Below are 24,909 nucleotides of genomic sequence, written 5' to 3'. Positions count from 1 at the left end.
CAGTCGATTTCACTCTTAGAGTAAAGTCTTTCTCTTTTTTCGAACGTTTTGTCCGCGCTCTTATTTTTCAAAAGGGGAAACCCGAGAGCCCTACCACCGAAAACAAATAATAACAACGTTTTGTATGATTGTAAATAATGTAACAAATATTAAAAAAATAGTTTAAAAAATTTTCTTTACACAATAAAAAATTTTTCAGAATGAAGTCATTTTGACCGATTTTAGACAATATAGGTATATACAAAATTCCCGTCTTTCTAGTGTTAAGAAGTAAACCTGGTGACAGATACACACATCATGTTGAGGATCTGGAAGGACCATTTTGAAAAGCTTGTGGTATGTTGAAGAAGATACCCCAGAACCAATACGATATGACTATATAATGTGTATACCACCTAGCCAAGATGAGGTCAGAATAGCCTTCAATCGACTGAAGAGTACTAAAGGAGCAGGAGCCGGTGGGTTACCAGCCGAACTACTCAAGACTGGTGATCAGATGCTGGTCAGGAGCATAAAATCGGAAAGGACCTCTCAGGGCCCTTTAAACGGCGAGAAGACCAAGCTGTTGGTATCAACGCCCAGTAGACTCGGACCAACTGTGGAACTTGAGAACTAAAGCTTCGAGGTAGTCAAAGATTTCATATACCTTTGTACATACCAGTAGACTCGGACCAACTGTGGAACTTGAGAACTAAAGCTTCGAGGTAGTCAAACATTTCATATACCTTTGTACATACCGCCATAAATCAAACTAATGGCATCAGTTTTGAAATTCAGAGAAGGATAGTGTTGGCCAATAAATGTTACTATAGTCTAAGTAGAAACAAGGCCACCTCCAGCCAGACCAAACTCACACACTACAAGACGCTATTTATATCTGAAGCATGGGTAATTACGCAAGCCGATGAGGCAGCTCTGGAGTGTTTGAGAGAAAAATTCTCCGAAAGATCTATGGGCTGATCTGCGTTGACGGTGAATATCGCCGTCGAATGAACGATGAGTTGTACCAGTTATTTTCGGACATCGGCATTGTTAGACTCAAAAGGCATATAAAAGCGAACTAGCAGAAGGGGAATGCCACGTATCTTATGGATTCGATCAAGTAGAAGACAAAATCTTGGATCGTGGTCTTTCAAACTTGCGGAGATGCGCCCAAGACCCACGCGCCTGGAAATCCTTATTAAGCTCGGATTACGGAACGAAAGTTCTGTCACAAGCCAGCTAAGTAAATCACTTATTTTTAATTACAGCCTCGCAGCGGTACGTATATAAGGTCTTTGCATCGCTGTTCTGGCATCTGTGGCCCATGTTGCATGAACTACATACCATATTTCGGCCTTTGTTGTTGCTTTGATATTGGCCACACATCTGCCAAAAATTTTTCTATCGGATTAAGATCCGGTGACTGCTCAGGCCATGGCACTACGTCAATCCTTTCCAATACAAATCAATCCTTTGCGAGTTTGTTGGTATGTTTAGGATCATTATCAATTATGGTATTTTTGGGTAGAATAGTTTACTAGCCAATTGATCTGAAGATCGTGTCATAAATATCGAAAATTGGGGGTATCGTTATATAAGGGCTATATTAAAACCAGGACTAGTAGAAATAAACATTCGAAACAAAATTATATATCCTTATTTATTTATTATTCATTTCTGTAATAAAAGGCCTTCAATACCATATAAACATATTACGTAGCTAACAAAACCTGAGTGCATAATCGTAATATTACAAAATTGAATGACCAAAATTTTCCATTCCTATTAAATTGTAGCACAACTGTACTTTTAAGAATCTCCGGATCTATAAGAAACTACTTTTGTATTTATTAAAACGGTACTTTAATGAGCATCGCAACTATTTCATAGTTTTACCTAATCTGAAGAAAAACAAACGCACAAATACTAATCCTCCTCCTTAACACATTTTTCTGATTTGGTCAAGTATTTCCAGTTACAAACAGCATGGGTTCTAAAGAGTTTTACATCCTTACATGCAACAACAACAACTACATGTTGCGGTAGGTAAAAAAACTCCAGTGTAATGTTAAATAATTATCTACATAATTGAGTGAATACTGTACAGAAATGGTTCTAAGGGGGTTCACAGTTGATGATAAATGGTAGTGGAGGAATATAATGGCAATGCTCTGAATATGTAAAGAATGCTTTACTTGTAATCGTAGCTCCCTAGTTTAAAATATGATCACTTTACTACTACACTTATCTACGTCTATTCATTTGAACATTCATGTCAAATAAATCCCGATAATATAAGTAATTATGACATACGTGAATTTAATATAGATTTTGATCTTTGAATTTCCTTCATATTGTACAAATTCCCATTCATAATTCAAACAACAAATGGCAGCGGAACGCTTTTAATTATGGTGTTTCTACCTGCTTTACAGCATTTTACATTTTTCCATGCTGGCAATACCCTGACTCCCAGATGTCAGCAGACACAACCCTGTGTGCAAAATAATATGGGCAATGTAGAATAAAAGTCAATACATTCGAAAATCAGTCACTGCACGCGTCGGTTTGTTAGCTACGGCGTCTCACAAATTCTCAAAGAACAAAAAAGCAGATTTAATAACGAATAATTTTATACTTTTAATACTAATAAAAAGTGAATTTAGTTAAAAGTAAGTGACTTGTGTTTAGAAAATAAACAATTCCGTGGCAGAAGAAACCCACTTTCCGAGTGTTTTTCTTGTTGCTTCCATAGAATTCTTTTTTTTTTTTGCATTCTCTTACCATCGTTTTTTTTCTCTCCCTCCCTCTCTCCGATAATAAAACAACGCTCATTTACCACAAACACCGGCTGCTGGCTTGTCATTTTGTTTGAACGTCGAAAAAACAGAATCAGCGAATAATTAACACAGCATATCCACAGATCTCGTCGCCTATTTTTTTCTCCCGTACGTGAATTTTTTAAAACTTCCTTTTCAAAATGAAATCAAAGAAAAATGAAACTGATGCTTCTGGCAGTGGCTCTTCTGATGAGGAGGCAGAGTATGTTGTGGAAAAGATTTGTGCACGTCGTGTACGCAAGGGAAAGGTAAATAGAACGCAACATGAAAATTTCCCTTCCGATTTATTACAACATTCTATGTTTCTTGCCAATTGCAGATTGAATATTTTCTCAAATGGAAAGGTTATCCGGAATCTGAAAATACTTGGGAACCAGAAGAAAACCTCGATTGTCAAGATTTAATTCAAGCCTTTGAAGAAGAAAGAACCAAGGAAGAGGTAAGCTATTTAAAAAATGCAAAATTATTTTCCATGTTTGGGATTTATGTCAAGAAAATATGTGTGAGTGTGTGTTTGGTTGTTTGTACAGGCTGTGTGTATGGGCATTTTGCTTATGAAAGAATTTACATTTATTTTTGCCCTACTGTTGCTATCGACTTGGTGTTGTTGTTTGTATGTTTTGGCGGGATATTAGTGTGAAGATTGGTTTTGTTATAACAGGGTGACGCCTAAACGGCTTGATTGGCTTTGGTATTGAACGGAGCTCAACTTCATTTCCATGACGCAGAAAGTGATAAAAGGCAAGCTGAGTTCGTATTTGTTATAATTGAAGATAAATTGGAAATGTAAATTTATTCTGATTCCTAGGAAAGTACAGTAATTAATGTACATTTCGTTAGTCTAATGATTCCACAGTTGTTTTTGTTGTAGCAGCCCTACTACGGTCTGAAATGACAGACGTTGTCCGAGTAAGACCGAGTATAGTACAATTTTGTCTCAAAAGTGGACAGTTCTATCGAATCAAAATGCATATTTTGATTATGTATTTTTTGGAATACAATATCAAATAAATTCAAATTAATTGAAAGGAAAATCATATATTACAGCATTCGTATGGAAGAAATGACTGTCATGGATGAAACAAATATTTCATGAAACTCCGTACTCAATTTTTTTTTCAGGAAATTAGGTACTAAATTTAAACATTTATTTACTGACGGAAAAGTCACCACTATGGCATATTTATACAAGATAGTCTCATGCAGTCATGTTTCCGATTTTTTCATAAATAAGCTTTTGAGAGCATCCAACTTTCAAATTTTAAATGAATTGAGAAATATTTTAGAGGGTAATAATCTTGGCATTTTTGGCGTGACAGAAACTTGGTTAAAGCCAAATACCAAGTTATTTTTGTTATAAGAGTGATCGCCTTGTAATAGAGGAGGTGGAGCAATTGTGTGTTTCTTGTTGGTGTGGTCTATTTGCCACATGGCGATATTGTGACTTTTGAAGATGAAATTGCTGATCTTGTTGTTAGGTACTTAAATGTTATTATAATGGGAGATTTCAATAATAATATGTTTGATCCGCAGCGAAGTTTAGTTGTAAGGGAAATTTGTAGCAGATTAAATTTATCTGTTGTCCACAACTCAATGCCCACACACGCCGATATTGCGCATACCTCTGGATATGATGGATTTCACCTAAAGTTTCTACAGCTTGTGTTTCCCCTTGTTGGTCAATTTTTGTTGCACGTTGTCAATTCTATGTTAACAATGTCTGTGTTTCCAGAGATGTGGGAAATTGCAAAAATTGTGCCTATTCAAAAAAAAAAAATAATGGTGATTCGGTGAATATAGACCTATATCTACAATGCCGATTCTTTCTAAATTGGTTGAGTATGTCATGAAAGATCAAATGCTAGTTTAAATTGGCAAAAATTCTCTATTACATGAGAGCCAGTATGGATTTAGGAGTAATCGCGGTACTACATCTCTTCTTGTTGAATTGACTGACACAATATAAGGAAGACTGTTGGTGCGGGAGGTTGTTGTTGTTGTAACAGCCCTATTGCTTTAACACAATGGGCTGAGGTGATCGTAGACCCCTCTGTCGTGGAAACGGGTGCGGGAGGTTGTTGTGTGTTGTTGTCAGTAGACTTAGAGAAAGCCTTTGACAAAATTTAATCATGCTAATTTAATCAGAATATTGCATCGTTTTCGTCCTCAGCTTGTGGGAAATTGGAAAACAAATGTTTCTCACATGGAAATTGCTCCATGTGAGAAGTGGTGTACCCCAGGGGTCTGTACATGGGCCTCTATTGTTTGTATTGCAGCCAATGGTTCTGAACCCATCCAACTGAATAGACTGAATAGAAGCTAATACATTTTCATTTATTAGAAAGTTCAAGCCAGTGTAGCTCAGCCCTTCACGTTTTCGTGAAAGCAAACCATACGTATTCTCTCTTAATTTAGATCTGCCGTTTGTTTAGCATAGGCGGGAGAGTAACATACAAATACCAATCCAAGTAATATGAGCATCAATGGTTTATGCTGCATTTCAAACAAAGCTAATATTGGAGAACAAATTTAATAGGTATCCATATTTTCGCCAAATTAATTCTTTAACGGGTTTTATTTACTTCACGAAGGAAAAGTCTCGGCTTCATTCTCTTTGAATGTTGCTACGTCTTTTCATTCGTGAAGTAACCTGGTTGAATGGGAAATCTTACCAAAGTCAAAATTTTGTGCAAATATTTTAACTGCTTTTAAAATATGTCCTCCATAATATGTACGTTATTTACACATTTGTATACTTTCAGGCTGCTTCAACATCTAGCACAAAGACAACTGAAAAAAGTAAAAAAGAACCATTCAGTGGACGATCCAGTGTTGCCGGTGGTAAACGTAAAAATGAAGATTCAAAATCATCAGGTAAATACAACACAATTTCACTTTAATAAACCACCGAATAACATTTTTTCTTCACTTTTCATTCATAATTTTAGGTAGCAAAAAGAAACGCACAGAATCCGGCAAAGATGAAACAGACAATGAATCAGTTTCAGATGCATCAACAAGACACTCAGAGTTGACGGGCTTCGATAAAGGTCTTGAAGCTGAAAAAATTCTTGGAGCCTCTGATTCAAATGGTGGTCTCTACTTCCTTATACAGTTCAAAGGTGTCGATCAAGCTGAGATGGTGGCAGCCTCAGTGGCAAATGTAAAAATACCACAAATGGTTATTAAATTTTATGAAGAACGTTTATCATGGTATTCTGACAACGAAGAGTGAGCGGTCTATGCAGTTCGGCACAAGATGTGTTGATATCTCTTTTTTTTAACATAAACAACATAACTTTACGTTAACCTTTCGTATTAATTTAACTATACTATAATGCAAAAGCAAACAAAAAGAAACAATATTGAAACAAAAAACACTTTTAATTTCCTTTAAATTTTCATTTTTAATTCGTTATTATAACTTCCTAAGAAGTAATAATCGTTGTAAAAGAACTCATCTCTGACCCAAGTCAATGCTTGAATGTTTCGTTGACATTTTTATGACTTCCCATATCTTTCACCACACATTAGTATTTCAGCTTATTTCCACTTATAGTATACTTATTCCCTTACAAGAAACATACATAATATGAATGTCGCTAAACAAGTGGAAGAAAATAATAAAAAAACAGATAGAATAATACATTTTTGTTTGTTTAAGAATCCAGGGAAAATTGATATATTCACCATTGACGAAAACATAAAAAAGACCACGAAAATATGATGTGGTACTTCTACAAATATAATATAAATGTAACAAAATTAAATAAATATTTGTTTTTGTTCGTTTATAGGCAAATTCATATATTCATACGAAAAAGGTTCCACAGTCACTATTACAAAATTACATATGCATTTCTATAGGGGAGCTAGAACTCTGAAATTTGGATTGAGGGTCACTGATGGAGTGTAGAATAGAATAGGGTTTTTTTGGACATTCGAACTATAAGAATCCGAAAAGTACTAAAATGTACTAAAGTTGGTACAATTTCGTAGCACGGGAAGGATAGAGCTAAAATGTGCTAATGTGCATATGAAAGTACTAAATCATACTAATATACGATTTGGTTTAACCGATAGAGCTGGGATAATGAAATTTGAAGTGTAGGATTGGGCTAAATCGTACTAAATTTTGGATTTGGTTGAACTGATAGAGCTGGAATCTGGAAATTTGATGTTATGATCACTGTTGGGGAGTAGGATTGGTCTGGAAATTCGTACTAATGTGTACTAAATTTGGTACAATTTAAAATTGTGGGTGAATCAATACAACTGCAATACTGAAATTTGGAGTTATTTTGGAATTTTGTAGAAAGTTTTGGAAATTTGTGCCAATGTGTACCAAATGTGAACTTGGGTGAACCGATAGGGCTGGAACACTGAAGTCTGGAAATAAGGTTACTGTTGGAGTGTAAGATTGGGGTATGGGTGTAGTTTTGGAAATTCATACATTTAAGTACTAAATTTGGTACAATTTGAATTTTGGTTGAACTGATAGAGATGGGATACTGAAATTTGGAATTAGGATCATTATTGGGGTGTAGGATTGGGGTATGTAGGAAGTTTTGGAAATTCGTACTAATGTGTACTTAATCTTGAAATTTGAAGTTAGGATCACTGTTGGGGTCTAGAATTGGGATATATAGAACGTTTTGGAAATTTTTACTGATTTGTTAGTACAAATGGTTCCAAATTTGCCAGGGAGTCGGATTGGGGTATGTACAAAGTTTAGTAAATGTCTAATGTGTACAAAATGGTACTAAATTTGGTACAATTTGGATTTAGAGTGAACTGATAGAGCTGAAATCCTGAAATCGGGTAATAAGATTTCCATTGGATTGTATGATAAAGATAGTAATGGAAATTTGTACTAAATGGTACAAAATTGGATACAAATTGGAGTTTCATGAACCGATAGAATACTGAAATTTGACATTAAGATTGAGGTATGTAAGAATTTTTTGAAATTCTTACTAATAATTGTTAAAGTCATGGTTTAAAATGCTAACGCCAAAATAGCAAAAACAAAGAAAATTGCCGCACTGCTAACTAAATTCATCCTCAAAATATGCAGCACAGACAAGCACAACTGCAGCAAATAGCAATACATTACGAATAATTTTAGCGAGCAAAACTAAAGCTTATTGATTTTGTCAGCAGCTACAAAATAGCAATGAACAACTACAACATAATTGTCAACGCGACTAACAACCAAAGCTTACAATGAAGACTAAGCACCTTGACTGCGGCTGCTTAGCAAGATTTTTAGCAAACAAAACCCGAGCATTTTTCGAGTTCAGTGTTGCCCATTAAAATTTTATAAATTATATGAGAGAATTAAAAATCGCGATTATGATCATTTAATTTTTTTTTAAGAAAGACAATTAATAATACTTGCTAAAGAGTTTAATTTAATATATTATTTAGGTTTTAGTACTATTATTGACAGTTTTTGATTATGATTTAACAAGTTTAAATTAAATAAAAACGCACAAAATGAAATGCTTTTTTTCTAATTTCTGCGTTGGCAACACACAAACATAAAAACAACCCTCGACTGATTATTCGTCGGCAGCGAAATATGAATATGTAGTCGTACTGCCGATTAGTCATAACAAAAAAAGCTCGCATGTGCAATACGTGCTTAGCACGGATGCTACGAACTAAAAAAGCTAGCCGTTTGCTGATTTAGTCATAATGTCAATATTTTTTAGCAGTAGCTCTGTAAGACTAATGCTAATGTTTTTTGATGCTGCATTTTAAACCCTGGTTAAAGTGGGTAGTTATGGAAATTCATATAAATGCGTACTAACAGGTACTAAATTTGGATTTAGGTGAACCTATATTTGAAATTTAAAACATTCTTTCTTAATTACTATACAATTCGTAAAAAGGATATTTTTACCATTATGCAAAATTGTTAGAGGCTATTTTTTGTTTATTAAAAAAAATAAACACAAAGACTCCGTTAAGTTCGTTCCCACTTGGAAGTATATTATATTGCAGCTAATCGTTTTAAATCTTGAGGTTACAACTTCCGATTTTTATCAAGCCGTTTCCTATAATTTGTGGTTCCCGATGCCTTCAATCGTATTGAAAATTAGCGGTATCATTATATGAATGCTATGCCTAAATGTGGTACGCGATATAGCCAAACTTCAAATTTTATCTGCCAACAAAAATACGCTTCGGTGATCTGATAATAAAATAATATAGGGATAGACACAAAACCTGTACAAATATAGATACTTTTGTTAGATTCATTATATGAAAATATGAATATGGTTGAAAAGCCTATCCAACATAGCGAAAATGGTAAAAAACGGTTATTATAGTTATATGGGGCTAGACTTAAAAATGAGTAATAACTTTTAATAATTTTTTGTAGGGAGACTTGATGAAATCGTATGCCATATATCGGTATTGTCTTAAATGTCATGTGTCAAATTTCTATGTCCCAAAATTCAAATCAGCGTACAAATAGTTTTACATAGAATACAATTTATGACTTCACATAAAAATACTTTTTGATTTTGTATAATCTAATACAAATAGTTAATTCGAAAGTTTTAGGGTATTTTGCAAACAAACTTACCACACTGTTCCTTACATCCAGCTAAGAATCTCATTGCGCCTTTCCTTTGCAATAAAACGACTTTGTGTTATACGAATACATCCGACATAAAACGAATAGTCCAACAAACTTTAAACGAACCGGCAAAACACAATACAAAACACATTTAAACTGCAAATTAATACTGAAGGAATATTTTTTTACAATTGATATTTTTCCAATAAATATTATCAACAACATAAATATTTAATATTTATTTCTATTATTTTCTAACTGACATTTTCTAGAATATTTTTAATTGAATATTTTTTCGCCATCAAAAACTTCCAAAACAAACTTATTTACACGAAACAACCGAACGATCACTGCAAAAGCGAGCAAGATACCGACAACAAAAATGATTCTCTCATTGACAAACGCACGCACACACACATACACCACTTGATGCTAAAGGAACAACAACAACAATTGCATTGCGGTGCCAAAGAAATTACAACTTCACTTTTTTAACATTTTACAACCGAAAACACTTTAATTTAGCAATTATTTTATATTATTTCATATACATTTTATAATTTCACACTTTTTATATCATTTATATGCGATTATTTACTTTTATTTTTTGATTTACTATGGAACAACACAATTCACGACCGACTAACTTAAAAAATACTTCTTAACTGAAGTTGGCGTCTGATAGGAGTTGCAGTGTTGCCAATATGTTGAATAATTGAATGAGATCGTTCAAGTGATTACCAATTAGATTTTACATATCTTTGATGTCAAATTCTAATAGGAATGTCATTTTCATTAAATGAAAATATTGTTCGAGAAAATTTAGTTTTGCACATAATTTAGGAGGGGTTTTTTATAATATGTATTAAATAGTTATATGAATAAATACTCAAAGGGTGGCAGAGAGACAGTCAGTCAGTGAAAATTTATTGAATATAATGAAATATCAGATTCACATAATCTCATTAGTAATATGTGACTATTCCTCTGACATACAAACACATTTACGTTGTAGTTTAATTAATTGCAACGATCCTAATTCTCATTCTGAAAATACAAACAATGCACTGGCGACATCTGTTTGAAAATAACAACTAAGTGTTAAAATGGTTTTGAACAAGACTATTCATTTTGCTTGCATATTAATAGATGGCGTCCAATATATAGTATTGCCAGATAAAGCCATAAACATGCGGGAAACTAATAAATTATGTGGAGAGCAACAATTATTATAAAATATTTCAAGATTTTGGGATAATCAAGTAAAAAGGGTGTGAACTTGGGTGGGACCGAACTTTTTATATTAAGTCTACGTTCCACGGCAATATTTTAAAGTTGCAAAAATGTTGCCCGATGCCGTCGTCTTACACGATTACCGATAATATCCTTGATTAAGGATAAATTGGCGCCCATTACATCAGGACAATTCTTCAAGGGCAACATGGGTATCGTTGGAAAGGTTTTTGACTGTACTTTCCATTGCAATAGTTAAAAATGTTGCTTGATACCGTCGTATTTAACAATTTCCGAATATATCCTTGATTAAGCATAATTTGGGGTCCATTGGTCCATCAGGACAATTCTTTTAGGAGAAAATGGGTATCGATGGGAAGGTTTTTGAGTCTACTTTCCACTGCAAAAGTAAAAAGTTGTATTTAACGATTTCCGTAAATATCCTTAATTATGGATAGTTTGGCGTCCAAAATGAATTTTTTAGAAGCTAGATTGTTTGCTAGAAGATTTTCCACACAACGAGAATACAAAATATGAAAATAGTGCCTATTTGGTTAATAGAGCCGATTGGAGCTAGCCTGAAAATTCGCCCAATGCACTCAATGAGAATTCTACATATAAAACCAGTAAGCGGAGTAGTATAGTCGGACGGGTCGACCATATGATATCCGACAAAACTACCACTGCCGTCTAATTTTTTTTCCGATCTCTATTCCGAGCCAGAGCAATATTTAAACTCTCTTCACGGATTATTGGTCAACAGCTCCACTCCATATTTTCCAAATCTTGTTTTCCAGAGTTAAATATTTCCGCCCTCTAGTAAGGTAATATCAGAATACGTAGACCCCTGTAAATATTGAAGTATAACTCTCACATCCGATTACATACAACAATATAAGCTATCAACTTTTCGGGTCTATGTCTTTCAGGAGAAAATATATGCACGAATTTACATTTTGTCAAACTGTGGCCTGTATCGTGTTTAAAATTACAATGGGCAGACGGACGGACAGACTGACACATGTCGACTCAGCTATTCGAGATAGAACCAATATTTCGCGGCATTAACAACTCTTAGATCTGCACAAAGCTATAATGCACTGTTATGCTACCCTAAAACTTGATAAAATACCAAATTATAGCTGATTTGGGTAAACAACATGTCCAAAAGCCTCACAATACCGAATAATTGGGGAAGGGGCTACAATAAAAAAATAACGGATACCATTTTCAATATTAAACATCTTAGGCGTTGTATCAATGTATGTGCAAAATTTCAAAGCTATATCTTCAATATTGCAATCATTATCGTGATTTGAACAGACGGGCATGGCTAAATCGACATAGAATTTTGTTCTGATCAAGAATATATACTTGATGGGCTTTCAGATGAATATTTCGATGTATTGTAAACGAAATGCCGAATTTAATATACACTCCACTCCACCTACAAATACCGAAAATGAACTGGACCAACATTGATCAATTTCTGACTATTTTAAACTCCAGCCCCTAATTGTACTTATTTAAACTGCGTGCTTTATCCCAGCTGTCGTTTAAATGTATTTTAAACTCCTTCGAAAAATTTAAATACATTTCATAAAAAAAAATTTGATTAATCCCTAGGTGTAAAAAAAGGACACTGAACCAAAAAAATCTTTTTTTATTATTCATAGATTTATTGACCTTTCCGACGCATACAAAATTGAAACATAGAAATGTCTCCGTACACGATAGATCATGATATATTGCAATGTTTCATTTGCGTTCAATTACGCCTTTAATTACCCCTTTGTTTATCCACAAGGCACGTTTTCCATAAAAAAGCAACATCTTTGTCTATACAAAAAAATCCGCAACCATCACTAATAGGTTAATTGCGTTTTATGATTTTGAACAGCAAAACGACAACAACAACACAAACAATTGAAAAACAGAAATGTTCTATATTTTGTTTTGAAATTTCATTTTAGCGTATATTTCACTTGAATATGGGCGTGAATTGACGAGATGAGTTGATCACCCTCTCCACCTAGTCATCCATACATCCATCCATCTTTCTTAATCGGAGAAATGCAGCATCTGTCAGCGAATAATTTGGCGTCGTCGGACTGTGTCATTGCGGCCATTTGTATTTCATATTGGAGATTGGATATGACTAGTTTTGTTGTTGCTTTTCTACGTCAATTACATTTCATATGAATATAGCATTTTTAGGGGGGTATATTTTGTTTTGGGAAACTTTCTTAGCAACATATGTAAACACACAAGTTTACAAATGAACATGAGGAAACAAATTTTTTATTTACTGCTGAAATTGTAATTTGGGGAAAATATTGTAAATCATGAACATAATTACTATTGGTGTCAAAGCAAAATAAAACCAATTTAAAATATTGGTATTTATGGAATAAATTATCCTCTCAATACTGACGATGTTTCAGTAGTTTAGTTTGTAAAATGTCGATAAGCGATAATTAGAAAGTCCCATACACTTATAATAGAGGTTTTTCATGTCTGACAGTAGTACCGAAGGGGATTATAAGACATGTATACAAACATACATATTTAACGCCACCTCAACTCAATTTGTTTGTCCCCATTGTTAAAAAATATATGTATATTTGTTAGAGATATAAAGGTAATAAATCAACTTGATTTGTTTTTTATATATTTATAAAATTGTTTGTTTTTCATAAGAGTTAGTGAGAGTATTTTTAATACATACAATTTATGTGAACCAATTTCATGGCAGTTATGTTCATATAAAGAGCAGTGATATTTGGCTTAAATTTTACACCAATTAGTCGGATATTAGAAACACCTGCAAACTGAAAAAAATCAAAATTAATTTCAAACTAATTTATTATTTTTTTTAAATTTCTCTTTCAAAATGAGCTACATGAACGGAGTTGCAATGAAAAGGAAAGCCAGAGAGATACTACATTCCAACCACTATGCGACGCGTTTCGCCGTTGGTTAAGCGGCTCATCAGGCATATTGAGCAATGTGGCTTACAAATGTCTTTACTTGATAAGTTGTATTTATGTCGACTATTGTTGCGAAATTGCATCTACGAATTAAATTCAACCGTGTCAAAGTTCGGACATTTGGCATCACACCAGAACATTCCTTTTCAGAACAGATTTTTCTTGTAGTGGCGGACTTTTTTTCCATACAGACTACAATATTTTTCTACAATGGTATGCAACTGCATATTGTGCAACCTTAGGAAGATAAGGAGGTGGTTTTGAACGCTAAGGCGCCAGACATCAACAGATGCCATGGGAACCAGAGTTCAAATCCCAGACGGGCACAAGCAGAATTTCTTGAGTTTTGTTTTTATGCCTTTTAAAGGGCGAAGGATCATTCATGAAAATGTTTTTAATTAATTTTTCTTTCGAGATGAGCTACATGATCGGAGTTGCAACGAAAAGGAAAGCCAGAGAGATACTACATTCCCACCACTATGCGACGCGTTTCGCCGTTGGTTAAGCGGCTCTTCAGGCATATTGGGCAATGTGGCTTACAAATGTCTTTACTTGGTAAGTTGTATTTATGTCGAGTTCGTTCATGAGCCGAACATTATGGTCGGACAGACGACCATATGACACCCTACCCTTGCCTGGGCCATACTTCGCGATATTTGTACCCTCTTAACCAATAAGAGGTCAAGAGCTCTTCTTTCTTACCTGACCCTAAATAAATAGTTGGCCAGATACTTCCTTAGTGTAAAATTTGTGATTTTCTGACCATTTAAATATTGACCGATCTTCATCAAAACTGTCATGCGTACTCTTTCTCTGTGTAAAATTTCGGGATGTTCGGGTCATTATATGAGCGCTATACAAAATCGTATACCTATATGAAATATTTTATTGCGATGACGTTTTCTACACATAATGCTAAATTAGAAATGTGATTAAAACTTTTAAAATTTCAAAAATGAGAGTCGAGCCCCAAAACTCCATTTACTCTACCATATAAATCTCATTCACTTTGTGACTCCGCAAACATAAGTATTTCGCTTTCATCTACAGAGGTCGGCTTGCAATTGCTATTTTGTGTTGTGCAGGTTCATGGCACACACGATCATTCACAATTCTTTTTGGTTTCACCAATTGTGGCAGCTACATACATACTACACACACAGAGGCTCAGGCTTACTGTTTGTAGTTAGATATAGTAGATTGTACGAGAACATAGTAACTAACATCCTTTCCGATCACCGTTAAATCGCAAGGTTTTGTGGGTCCTTATGAAGACCGTGGACACGACTGGGCTAACCTTAACTGACGACAAAACCACATTACACCGCACATGAAGAAAAACTCAAGCTTTAAGGTTTCTCAGTCGAAGTGGAATAAGTGATTCACCACACTGTAGTACAGGGTATATTATGTCTTTGTGCATATGCTTGTAACAGGCAAAAAAAAAATCCTTTTGAGAAAATGCATAGAATGCATAGAAAATCGGTTCAGATTTAGATATAGCGATTGCGACAAAATTTTGCACAGAGTACTGCATTAGGCCCTGATTGATGTCTGTGAAGTTCCGTTCAGATTTAGATATAGTTTCGTCCGATTTGGTGTAATTAGTGCACCAAACTCCCAAATATTGTTTCGATTGAGAGGAAATTATGTACAGAGTACTGAATTAGATCCTGATTGATGTATGCAAAGTTTTGTTGGAATTGGTTCAGATTCTGATATAGGTTCCATATATATTTTTATCCGATTTCATCTAATGTTGTACCAAATAACTAATGCTTGTCCCATTAGGACGAATTAGTGTATAACTTACCAGATGGAACCTAGAATAACGTGTATTGGATTTTGTGTCGATATACTTTTTGGGTAGTGCACTGTGCTGCAACATACGGTTGCTCAAATATCTCCATTTATATAATATATAGTACCATACATATTGCATGTAACCAAAGTGGTGAAGGTTATCATACGTCCGACTTTTGAACTTTCCTTACAAAAGTCACAAGTTCGGGAAATGCATTGAGATAATGTTAAAATCTTGTAATTCATAATTTTGCCGTAACAAGTTGTGTGTTGAAATGGGTCATATGAATTCCCAATTGAATTTCGCAATGACGTTCTAAGTTGAGTTCTCTTTTAGAGGCAGTATATTTATCCAACGCCCTTCCCTCGGAATAATTTGAAGTATTTTGGTAAATCACAATTTTCTATACACTTGTATTGGTACCTCCCAAATTGAATGATTTTCTGGGATTTAAGTTTGTTCCTTTGTAATTAAAAGTAATTTTTAATCGATTTATTCTTTTCATCTGCTATTAAATCTCCCACAACTGTATATTTGGATAAAAAATATGTCACAACATACAAAATTATTTTGGACTAAAAGGAGAATTTACTTGTCAGTTTCATTTAAGAGAGAACGTTTAGAAAACTGTTGACGACAGATGTGTGTAGGGGTCTCCTTAAATGTGTTTTTTCTTCTCGATGTTGATGGTCTTTCTTGAGAATTTGGAGCCAATGAATGGATTAGCACATGTTTGTCAACGCTTTTCTAAATTATCTATATCCGTTGGTACACACGTACATACATATTCATGTACACTTATGTATAGATATGTATATTGAGTGTTTTTGTCAGCAATTTCAAAAAGAACTATGGAAATAAAGAGATATTTTATTTGTGTTTTTGGACTTATTTTCAAATTGCTAAATATTGAAATACTCAGTTAAGTCCAATACTTGCTGCAGTTAATAGCCAAACAGTGAATTTTCAAATTAGAAAAAAAGGTTCGTTACATTTAATTTTCAAAGGATTATTCGATTTAAATGAGTGTCTGTTGAAATTTATGCGGATGCCATAGTTTCGAAATGTGTTGTGATGTCAAGGGTAGAAATAAAAGTGTGTGCCGCCTCGCCTCGCCGTAGACTATTTTTTTGAAACGAACTGACAAATCAAAAGGACTGAATTCTACATTTTTTATTAGATTATTAAAAAATTATTTGGCTTGCTGCCAATCAAATTTCAATTTTGGTCCAATTTGTGTATTTAAATTTGTTTTTGTTTTGGTCCAATGCATGGAAAAAACATAACTTAATTTTTTATAAGCAATTCCATCGTGAATTTTTTGATTTTGAAATAATTAAAAAAAACCAAATCATTTATTGTGGTTGTTTATATGTTGTACCCTACACTCAATGTGGGTGAATAAACGAAGTGGATATAATTGCGACTGTATGCGATCCGCAGATGAGCATATAGTTAAATTAATTGTTCTAGTTTTCTGTTTGTCAGAGACGAAATTATTCCTTGTTTGTCACTCTCAATTTTCTCTTGAATATTATTTTTAATACATGAAGGACGTTTTAACACTCATTTCATAAATTTAGTGAAAACCCTTAAAGAAGTGCCTGTAATATTTTTCAATTTTTTCGATTTTTTTACATATTATTTCAATATTTAGTTTATTTTTAAATCTTTTGCCATTGATTTAGCATACCACGTGCTTGCTAATTCCCCTTTAACACCCCCTTGTTTTACTAAATTCCTTACAAAGTGGCAATATGTATTTAGGAAATAAATGATCATAAAATGTATTTTTATTTTTTATAGTTATTTTTATGTTTTGTTATTGTTGTAATGAATATTTTTCTATTTTATGTTATATTTCTAGCCAACACCAAACATGAGTGAGGGACAAAATTTATTGACCACCTTCATCATTTTGTTCTTTTTGTTGCTGGTCTTATGGATGATTTACGCAATGTTCTAAATAGAAACCTCCCACCGCTGCCACGTCACGTCACTTCGCCTGCCATTTCATCAGAAAAGAAAAAAAAATACCCACAATTATGTTGACTAAATAAATAGAGCCGTTGCTAATTAATTTCTGCTAAAATAAGTAAGTAATTAAAAACTTTTCTCAGACACTTTAACAAATAGATACTGGTCAATGGAAATTAATTGCAAATAAAATTTTGGAAACATTTATTAGGGTGTAACGAGTATATAAAATTAGATTTTAAGCACCATGATACAATGAATATCCGCACGCATAAATTTTTAGTGGACTTTATAAAATCTTCGATATAGAAGGAAATACCTCTGTGTAGGCGAAATTGTTCAGGCTTTAGACATTTAATGGAATTTTAATCATAAAAACGTCATTATGTTCATCGAGCCATAGTAAGTAAGCCAAGCCATAGTAAAATTTTTAGGAAGATTTGACACCCAATGTGGATATACTAAAAAGTAGACCGATATCGATTTTTTTTGTCGGTAGATCCTAAAAAGTCCCAAATACAAAATTGTAGCCAATTTGGTAGAAAAAATCCCGAATAATGGAGAGTACCGTTATATAGGAGCCACATAAAAAGTGTACCGATATCGATCCTTTATGGATGGATGGTCCAAACGATATACCAATGCCAAACGATACATCGACCGATATATCCCAATGAATGTCCAAATTGCAAAGAAAAATTATGTCCGGTCTCCGGTGAATATTTTAAGGATTTCCAAACGGAATGACAAATTTAATATATCCTCCACATCGTATTAGCCAGAGGAGAGGCCGGAAGGGCCAACTATATGACCCATTTAAGCCAACTACCCCTCACCATTTTAAGTACATACAAGAGATATTCGTATGTACAATATCATCGGTGCACCATTTACATAAAATCGGACGAAATTATATGGGAGCTATATCTAAATATGAACGGATTTTGTTAGTCAAATCGGACAAACATATATATGGCAGCTATATCTAAATCTTAACCGATTTCAACTGACGTCAAACAGGACACAGTTCAGTACGGCATGCTAAATTTAATCTTATCCTAATTACATAAAATCGGACGAAACTATATATGGGAGATAGAGCTGCAGTAGCTATATATATATGGGAGATATAGCTGTGGGAGCTAATGGGAACCGATTTCAACAAAACTCCGCGTATATCAATCTGGACCGATTTCAGTACATTGTGCAAAATTATATCTCAATCGGACAAATATTGGTAGTTTGGTGCGCCATTTACATAAAATTGGACAAGCATACATATGAAAGCTATATAAAAATCTGAACCGATTTCAACAAAACTTCAATGATGTTAAACAAGATCAAGTTCAGTATACCATACAAAATTGTATCCTAATCGGACAATAATTGGAAGTTTTGTACACCATTTACATAAAATCGGACGAATCAATATATGGGAGCTATATCTAAATGTGAACCGTTTTCAACAAAACTTCGCAAACATAAATTAGGACCTAATTCAGTACGCCATACAAAATGTTGTTTGCATAAAATCGGACGAAAATATATATGGCAGTTACCTCTAAATCTGAACCGATTTTCTGCAATTTCAATGGTGATCGTCCATGGGCCAAATTTCATCAACATCGAATCATAATTGAGACATTTACTTTGTTCACAAGAATATATCGACAGACGGACATGCATAAATCAACTCAGAAAGTGATTTTATGCATATTCACAAAAGGAACCATGTGTCTATCTCGTTTCCTCTTGCTCGTTACAAACTTATGTCCAAAGACATAATATCCTGTACCACAGTATCTTGAAGGGTATAAAAACACCTAATATTGGGCGTGACCGGAACGTGCAGTCGACCTACCCTGCAAATTGTTTTTCGGGAAGTTTTTCATCTCACATATATAATTAGTCTGAAAAGAAAATTCGGTTAGGACTTTAAACATACCATAAATAGATTGTGACCTTTATATAGGCACTATGCCAAATATGGGCCTTCTTCGAGAACTCTGAATGCTTTTTATATGGTGACTCTACTTAAACGCGTCCCATATGCAAAAAATATGGTCTTTATACAGGAGATATACGAAAACATGAACCTATATTAAACATTTTTTGCAACAATAGATTTTACCCTTCATGTACCGGATGGACAAATTACATCCTCGGTTTGAAAATTCAGCTGAACACAGGAAAATACTGTAAATAAAGCGGTACCATTATGTGGAGGTCATACTAAAACATGAACTTATATCTTCAAGCCAGAACAATATAACCAGGGCAGAGAAAATAAATGGAGAGAGATACTTCTATCCAGATTTCGTATTCCCTGCGCAGACAATACTTCATAAAAAATGAATATCATAAATATTTTTAATTTCGAATTTTCCTCTAAAATTACTCATTCCCAGTACAGGCTATTATACAAATTGCTCTATCGCAACTAAAACATTTTTCCGTAATAACAATTTAAGTGTTCGGCATTATGTTTGTTTGAATACAAATTGCCGATATAAATCATTGAAATATCTTAATTTAACAACACTAAATTTTTCATTCGAAATTTATAGAAGTTATAAATTCTGGGTGATTTGTATTATAGATTTGTTTCCTTCTACCAAAAATGTTGTTTTTTAAACCATGTTTGATTTGAACCATTTTCATCTGTTTTGAAAATTACTGTCAATTTTTCATTGACAAGTGCCATACCTTCAAAGAAATCCATGCGTAGATGGATAAAGAATCATGCAAATATTTTTAACCTTAGTAATCTATATTTTAGGTTTTTGTCCCATTTTTGTTTTTGTTGTTTTCATTTTGTGGGATGGCAGTTTATACAAATATAGAATGGCCCCTATTTTAGCGAGAAAAAAGTTGTCTTTCTTTGATTCATAGCTTCACAATAATAATATTGCATTTTCTTATACATATGTATATATTTTTTGTGGTATAGAAATATATGTATGTATGCATATTTATTTGTGGACATATATATGTCGTATACAGAACAACAACAACACTATTGTTTTTTTATTTGGAAAAAATATATTTTGTGGCGGTTGGAAAAAATGCCTGCTGTGCAGCCACCTAGACAACGAAAAGAAAAATTTAAAAAAAAACCATACGTATGGAATCAAAACACACACAAGATAGTCTATCAAACGACAGGCTGATTAGTGCTGTGGATTTTTTTTTTGAATAATCGGTTATTATATATTTTATAAGGTAAGTGAATCATAGGTTCTTGGAAGATATAAATCCTTGTACTGGTATTCTATAGTTAAAAAATCTATATGAAAAATATTACCGACTACCTATTTCTTTTCCTTTAGGATCTTAATAAATGTAAGATTTTCCATTGAGATAAACAATTATAATATTATCCCTTTGATATCTACCCTTATAGACATCCCTAAGAATATAATCTAAAGTTCTTCTAACCACAGAAGTCTCCCTATAGGTATTCTGTAAATATGGGATCTTCCATATGTCCTTTAAACATTGACCTTAGAACACCTTCTATAGGACTTCTACACATAGAAGATTTTGTTTGGGAATTGTATATTTAGGTCTTATGTAAATATGAGACATACATAGCACTTCTAAAGATATTTTATATATAAATATAGATCTCCAACCTTGTCTCATATTGATAACATTCCTTCTATTGATACTCCATACACGAAAGACCTTCTATTGGCCCTCAGTGGAAATAATAAAGTACATTGATCGTCTATACATAGATGACCGCACATGGGACCTCCAATCGATCCTCTATACTTAGATGACTTTCCAAGAGTTACATTCTATACATAAAAAACTTTCTATAGGTTTTCTCCTACACTAGGCACGGATAAAGCGTAAAAAATTCGGTTCTGAGAGGCAAATAGCCTCTGTGTGTGTGTCAATGGGTTTTCAGTTGTTTAGGTCTATCTATACTACTAAAAGATTAAAGTGATTGACAGACCTACTGACTTAACGATTCATTAACGCCCAGACGAAACGGCTGAAGCTAGAACCATGAAATTTGGGGTGAGGGTCACTATTGGTTCAAAGGTGTCATACACCGCTGGGTTTTTTTGGAAATGCGTACTAAAACGCACGAAAAATACTAAATGTGGTACAAAGTGTATTTGGCGAACCAATAGAGCAAGAACTCTTAACTTTGAAATGAGGGTCACTACAGAGTGTAGAATGGATGTAAACGGTTTTTAGGCATTCGAACTATAAGTATTCGAAAACTACTAAAATGTACTAAATTTGGTACAATTTCGTAGCATGTGAATGTATAAAGCTAATTTGGAATTCGAATTAAGGTTTAAAGGTAGGGTCGATATAAAGAGATGGTTTAGAAAACGTGCACTCATGTATACGAAAAGTACTAAACTGTAAGAAATTTTGTAAAATTTGAATTTGGGGAAACAGATGGAGCTGGAATCCTGAAATTTAAAATTAACATTACCGTCGGAGTGTAGGATTGGGATATGTAGGTAGTTTTTAATATTTGTGCAATTTGGATTTGGGTGAACCGATAGAGTTGGAACACTGAAATTTAGAAATAAGATTACTACTGTTTGTAGTTTAGAAAATTCGTATTTATTTGTACTAAATTTAGTACAATTTGAATTTTGGGTGAACCAATAGAGCTGAGATCCTGAAATTAGGATCACTGTTGGGGTATAGGATTGGTGCAAGTAGGCATTTTTAATAATGTGTACTAAATGGTACTACATAAAAAAACCTCTGTAGGCCTTCAAAGTATAGGCGACTTTTCTAGTCTAAACATAAGACTAGAAGAATAAATAAAGAATAAATATATATATCTTCTATACTGAATGCCTCTTGATGTCCTCTTATTTAACGAAAACCTTCTACAGGATTTCAAGGCATAGAAAAAACACTGCCTTCTCAAACAGGAGTTATTTCTCAGGACTCCAATTTATGTTTTCTATTTATCGAATATCGAACACCACTAATGGCATATTCACAGCGGAGTTCTTTCCATATCTATATGATTTTCTTTTCTACAATAACAAACACTAGACCACAAATAACAAAAAAAAAAAAAAAACAATAACATCTAGAATCGATTATGCTTTTTTTAATAACTTGTTCGCTGGTTTCTTCAAGAATATTAAAATGTGAAATTTTTCGTTGCTTTTTTATTTAATTTACTACTTGTTGTTGTTTCTGGTGTTGTTGGTGTGTGTGTTGGTAATTTTGGAATTTATTTGATTGTGTTTCCAAACGTTTCAGCAGCCATCAGATGAATTTTCCAACGAATCTGAAATATTCAGTTTGAACGTGTCAATCGATTCGAACGGTTTTTTCGAACCAGCCAGAAATTCTTTTTTGTGAAAAGTGCGTTTTGATTGAGAATAAAATAATAATGATAATATTTATAATAAAAAGAAAAATTCAAAAGACAAGACAATTTTAATTAAAAAAAATGTGAAATCCTAAACAATTAAATGTGTTTATTCATTAATTAAAAAATCTAAAAAACTGTGCATTTTGAATAATTAAAATAATAAAATTAAGTTTCAAAGTGATTTTTATTAAATTAATTTTCAATAAAGTAATTTTTATTGTTTTTTTCTTCTTCTTCTTTGCCGCAGACTCACCCACCCAACAAATCCAAAATGAGTGAAGCCCACAATTTGATGACCACCTTCCTCATCCTTGCCTTCTTGTTGACCATCATGTATGTCCTCTATGAAGTCGCTTTCTAAAGACCCCAAAATCAAAATTCAACATGAAATCCTTTAACATCGCATAATTATGATCACCGACGGCGGTGGCATTTCTGTGGCCGCCTTTCATCTTCATCCCGTTCATCGTTCGTTTGTACGTAAACTCCGTTGCCATTTCTCTATAAGAATATTCGAAATTCCACATTAAGATGCAGTACTTTAAGCAGCTAGTATCTAAAGGATATACATATATTTTTTTGAATATTTTCGTCGTCATAAGGATAACAAAAGGTAAGTTCAGTACCTAGATTTTTTTTTGAAATTATAACAATAATCTGGCAATGCTTGGTATTTGATCAGTAAAAACAAATATTTGTTACTGTAAAAAAAACCAATTATGTTAAAATACGGAATATTTCGGACTACTGAAACTTATGGAAAAAGATTATCATCACTCAAGGCAGTAGAGAAAATAATATCTATAGGCGCTGAAAGTACTTAATCGAAGCTAAAATTCTGAGCAGCATCCAAAATAATGCAGTAAAATCAGCTAGAACTAATTGTACACAATATTTTTCACCCAGGAAATCTTTGGTCGTCCCTGAGGGATTTTTTCCCACAAACTTCCTGCCGTTTTCTATGTATGATAAATTCTATAAGAACCTATGTTCTACAAGAACTGCTAAAGGTATTTTATACATAGAAGACGTTTAATTCTTGCAAGACTTTATACAGATTTACTCCACATAGAAGATTTAGCAGTCCAAAACTTTAATGGGTTTTTCTCGAAACGGTGTTCTTAGGATTGGCAGGCACGATAACTCAAAAACTATTTTTCCTATCGGTTCCAAATGTTAACATATTATTCTGTACCTAAATAGGTATCGTATGAACTACGAACAATTTAATCGGTCAATATGTTCCTTATTTTCCAGCTTGGTTTTTGGTCGAAAATAGGTGATTTTTCAAAAAAAAAAAAAAAAAAAAAATCCTATATCCGCCATTTTGCCAATTTTCGAGCGAAGTCAATAATCATAGCTCATACCGGAGCCAGATTCGCATGTTACCGTGATCGGTAATCATTTTCACAACAACAAAAAGTTTTCCCTTATGATCTTTTGATATAGGGATTTCGAGTTATGATCTTTTGATATAGGGATTTCGATCCTCGTGAACTGAATACAGTATTGCCTGAGCGAATATTTCCTGAATGCAGTACTTCCTGAAGGCGTTTTCTATGCATTAACAACTCAAAATGCCAAACTACAGCCACTTCTGTTAGAAAGTGGTTCAAAAATTCCTTCCATTGAGTGGAATCTGTATATGGATATTATATTGATTATATGGACCCTATATTGATAACTTTCTGTAAATACGTGTTTCAGCCTCCAAGAAACTGTATTGCCAAATTATAGCAACTTCGACTGGAAAATTCGGCTGAAGCCTTCAAAATTTTGGAAATCCGTCGATACCGTTATATGGTGGATATACCCCATTCTCAGTACCAAATATCCTACGAATAGTAGTGCAAAATTTCAAAAATCTATTGAACCAACGGATGTGGCTAATAATGTTATGATGGAGGGTATAAAAAGTGGGCCTATATTGTCCACTTGGCGTTATCATGATACTGTGTTCGTATGTATTTAAAACTGCATAAGAATATAATAAATGTTGCCGGGGAACCAAATCAAGGATGTGGCCAGAATTTGTAGCATTATTTTTATTTAGAACAACCTAATGTACCTATTGGTTCTTTTTATATAGAAAACCTTATATTTGTACAAGTAAATATAAGACC

At 33.5% G+C, this 24,909-nt stretch overlaps 1 protein-coding gene across 2 annotated transcripts; it reads left to right on the top strand.

Moving 5' to 3' along the window:
• The first annotated feature begins 2,944 nt into the window (after nt 1–2,944).
• Nucleotides 2,945–6,182, top strand: LOC133324333 (heterochromatin protein 1). 2 transcript variants are annotated; one of them, XM_061533178.1, is made up of 4 exons: nt 2,945–3,070; nt 3,142–3,261; nt 5,585–5,696; nt 5,771–6,182. In XM_061533178.1, the coding sequence occupies exons 1-4, from the start codon at nt 2,963–2,965 to the stop codon at nt 6,055–6,057; spliced, it is 627 nt and encodes a 208-aa protein (XP_061389162.1). In that variant the 5' UTR covers nt 2,945–2,962; the 3' UTR covers nt 6,058–6,182. The 2 variants fall into 2 exon arrangements, with proteins under 2 accessions (XP_061389162.1, XP_061389163.1); XM_061533179.1 differs by lacking the exon at nt 3,142–3,261.
• The last annotated feature ends 18,727 nt before the right edge of the window (nt 6,183–24,909 follow it).

Source organism: Musca vetustissima, unplaced genomic scaffold, assembly GCF_032173495.1.
Source record: "Musca vetustissima isolate MV318-11 ecotype Yass unplaced genomic scaffold, APGP_CSIRO_Mvet_v1 utg387, whole genome shotgun sequence".
Classification (NCBI taxonomy): domain Eukaryota; kingdom Metazoa; phylum Arthropoda; class Insecta; order Diptera; family Muscidae; genus Musca; species Musca vetustissima.
This window is presented reverse-complemented; position numbering and strand designations above follow the sequence as displayed.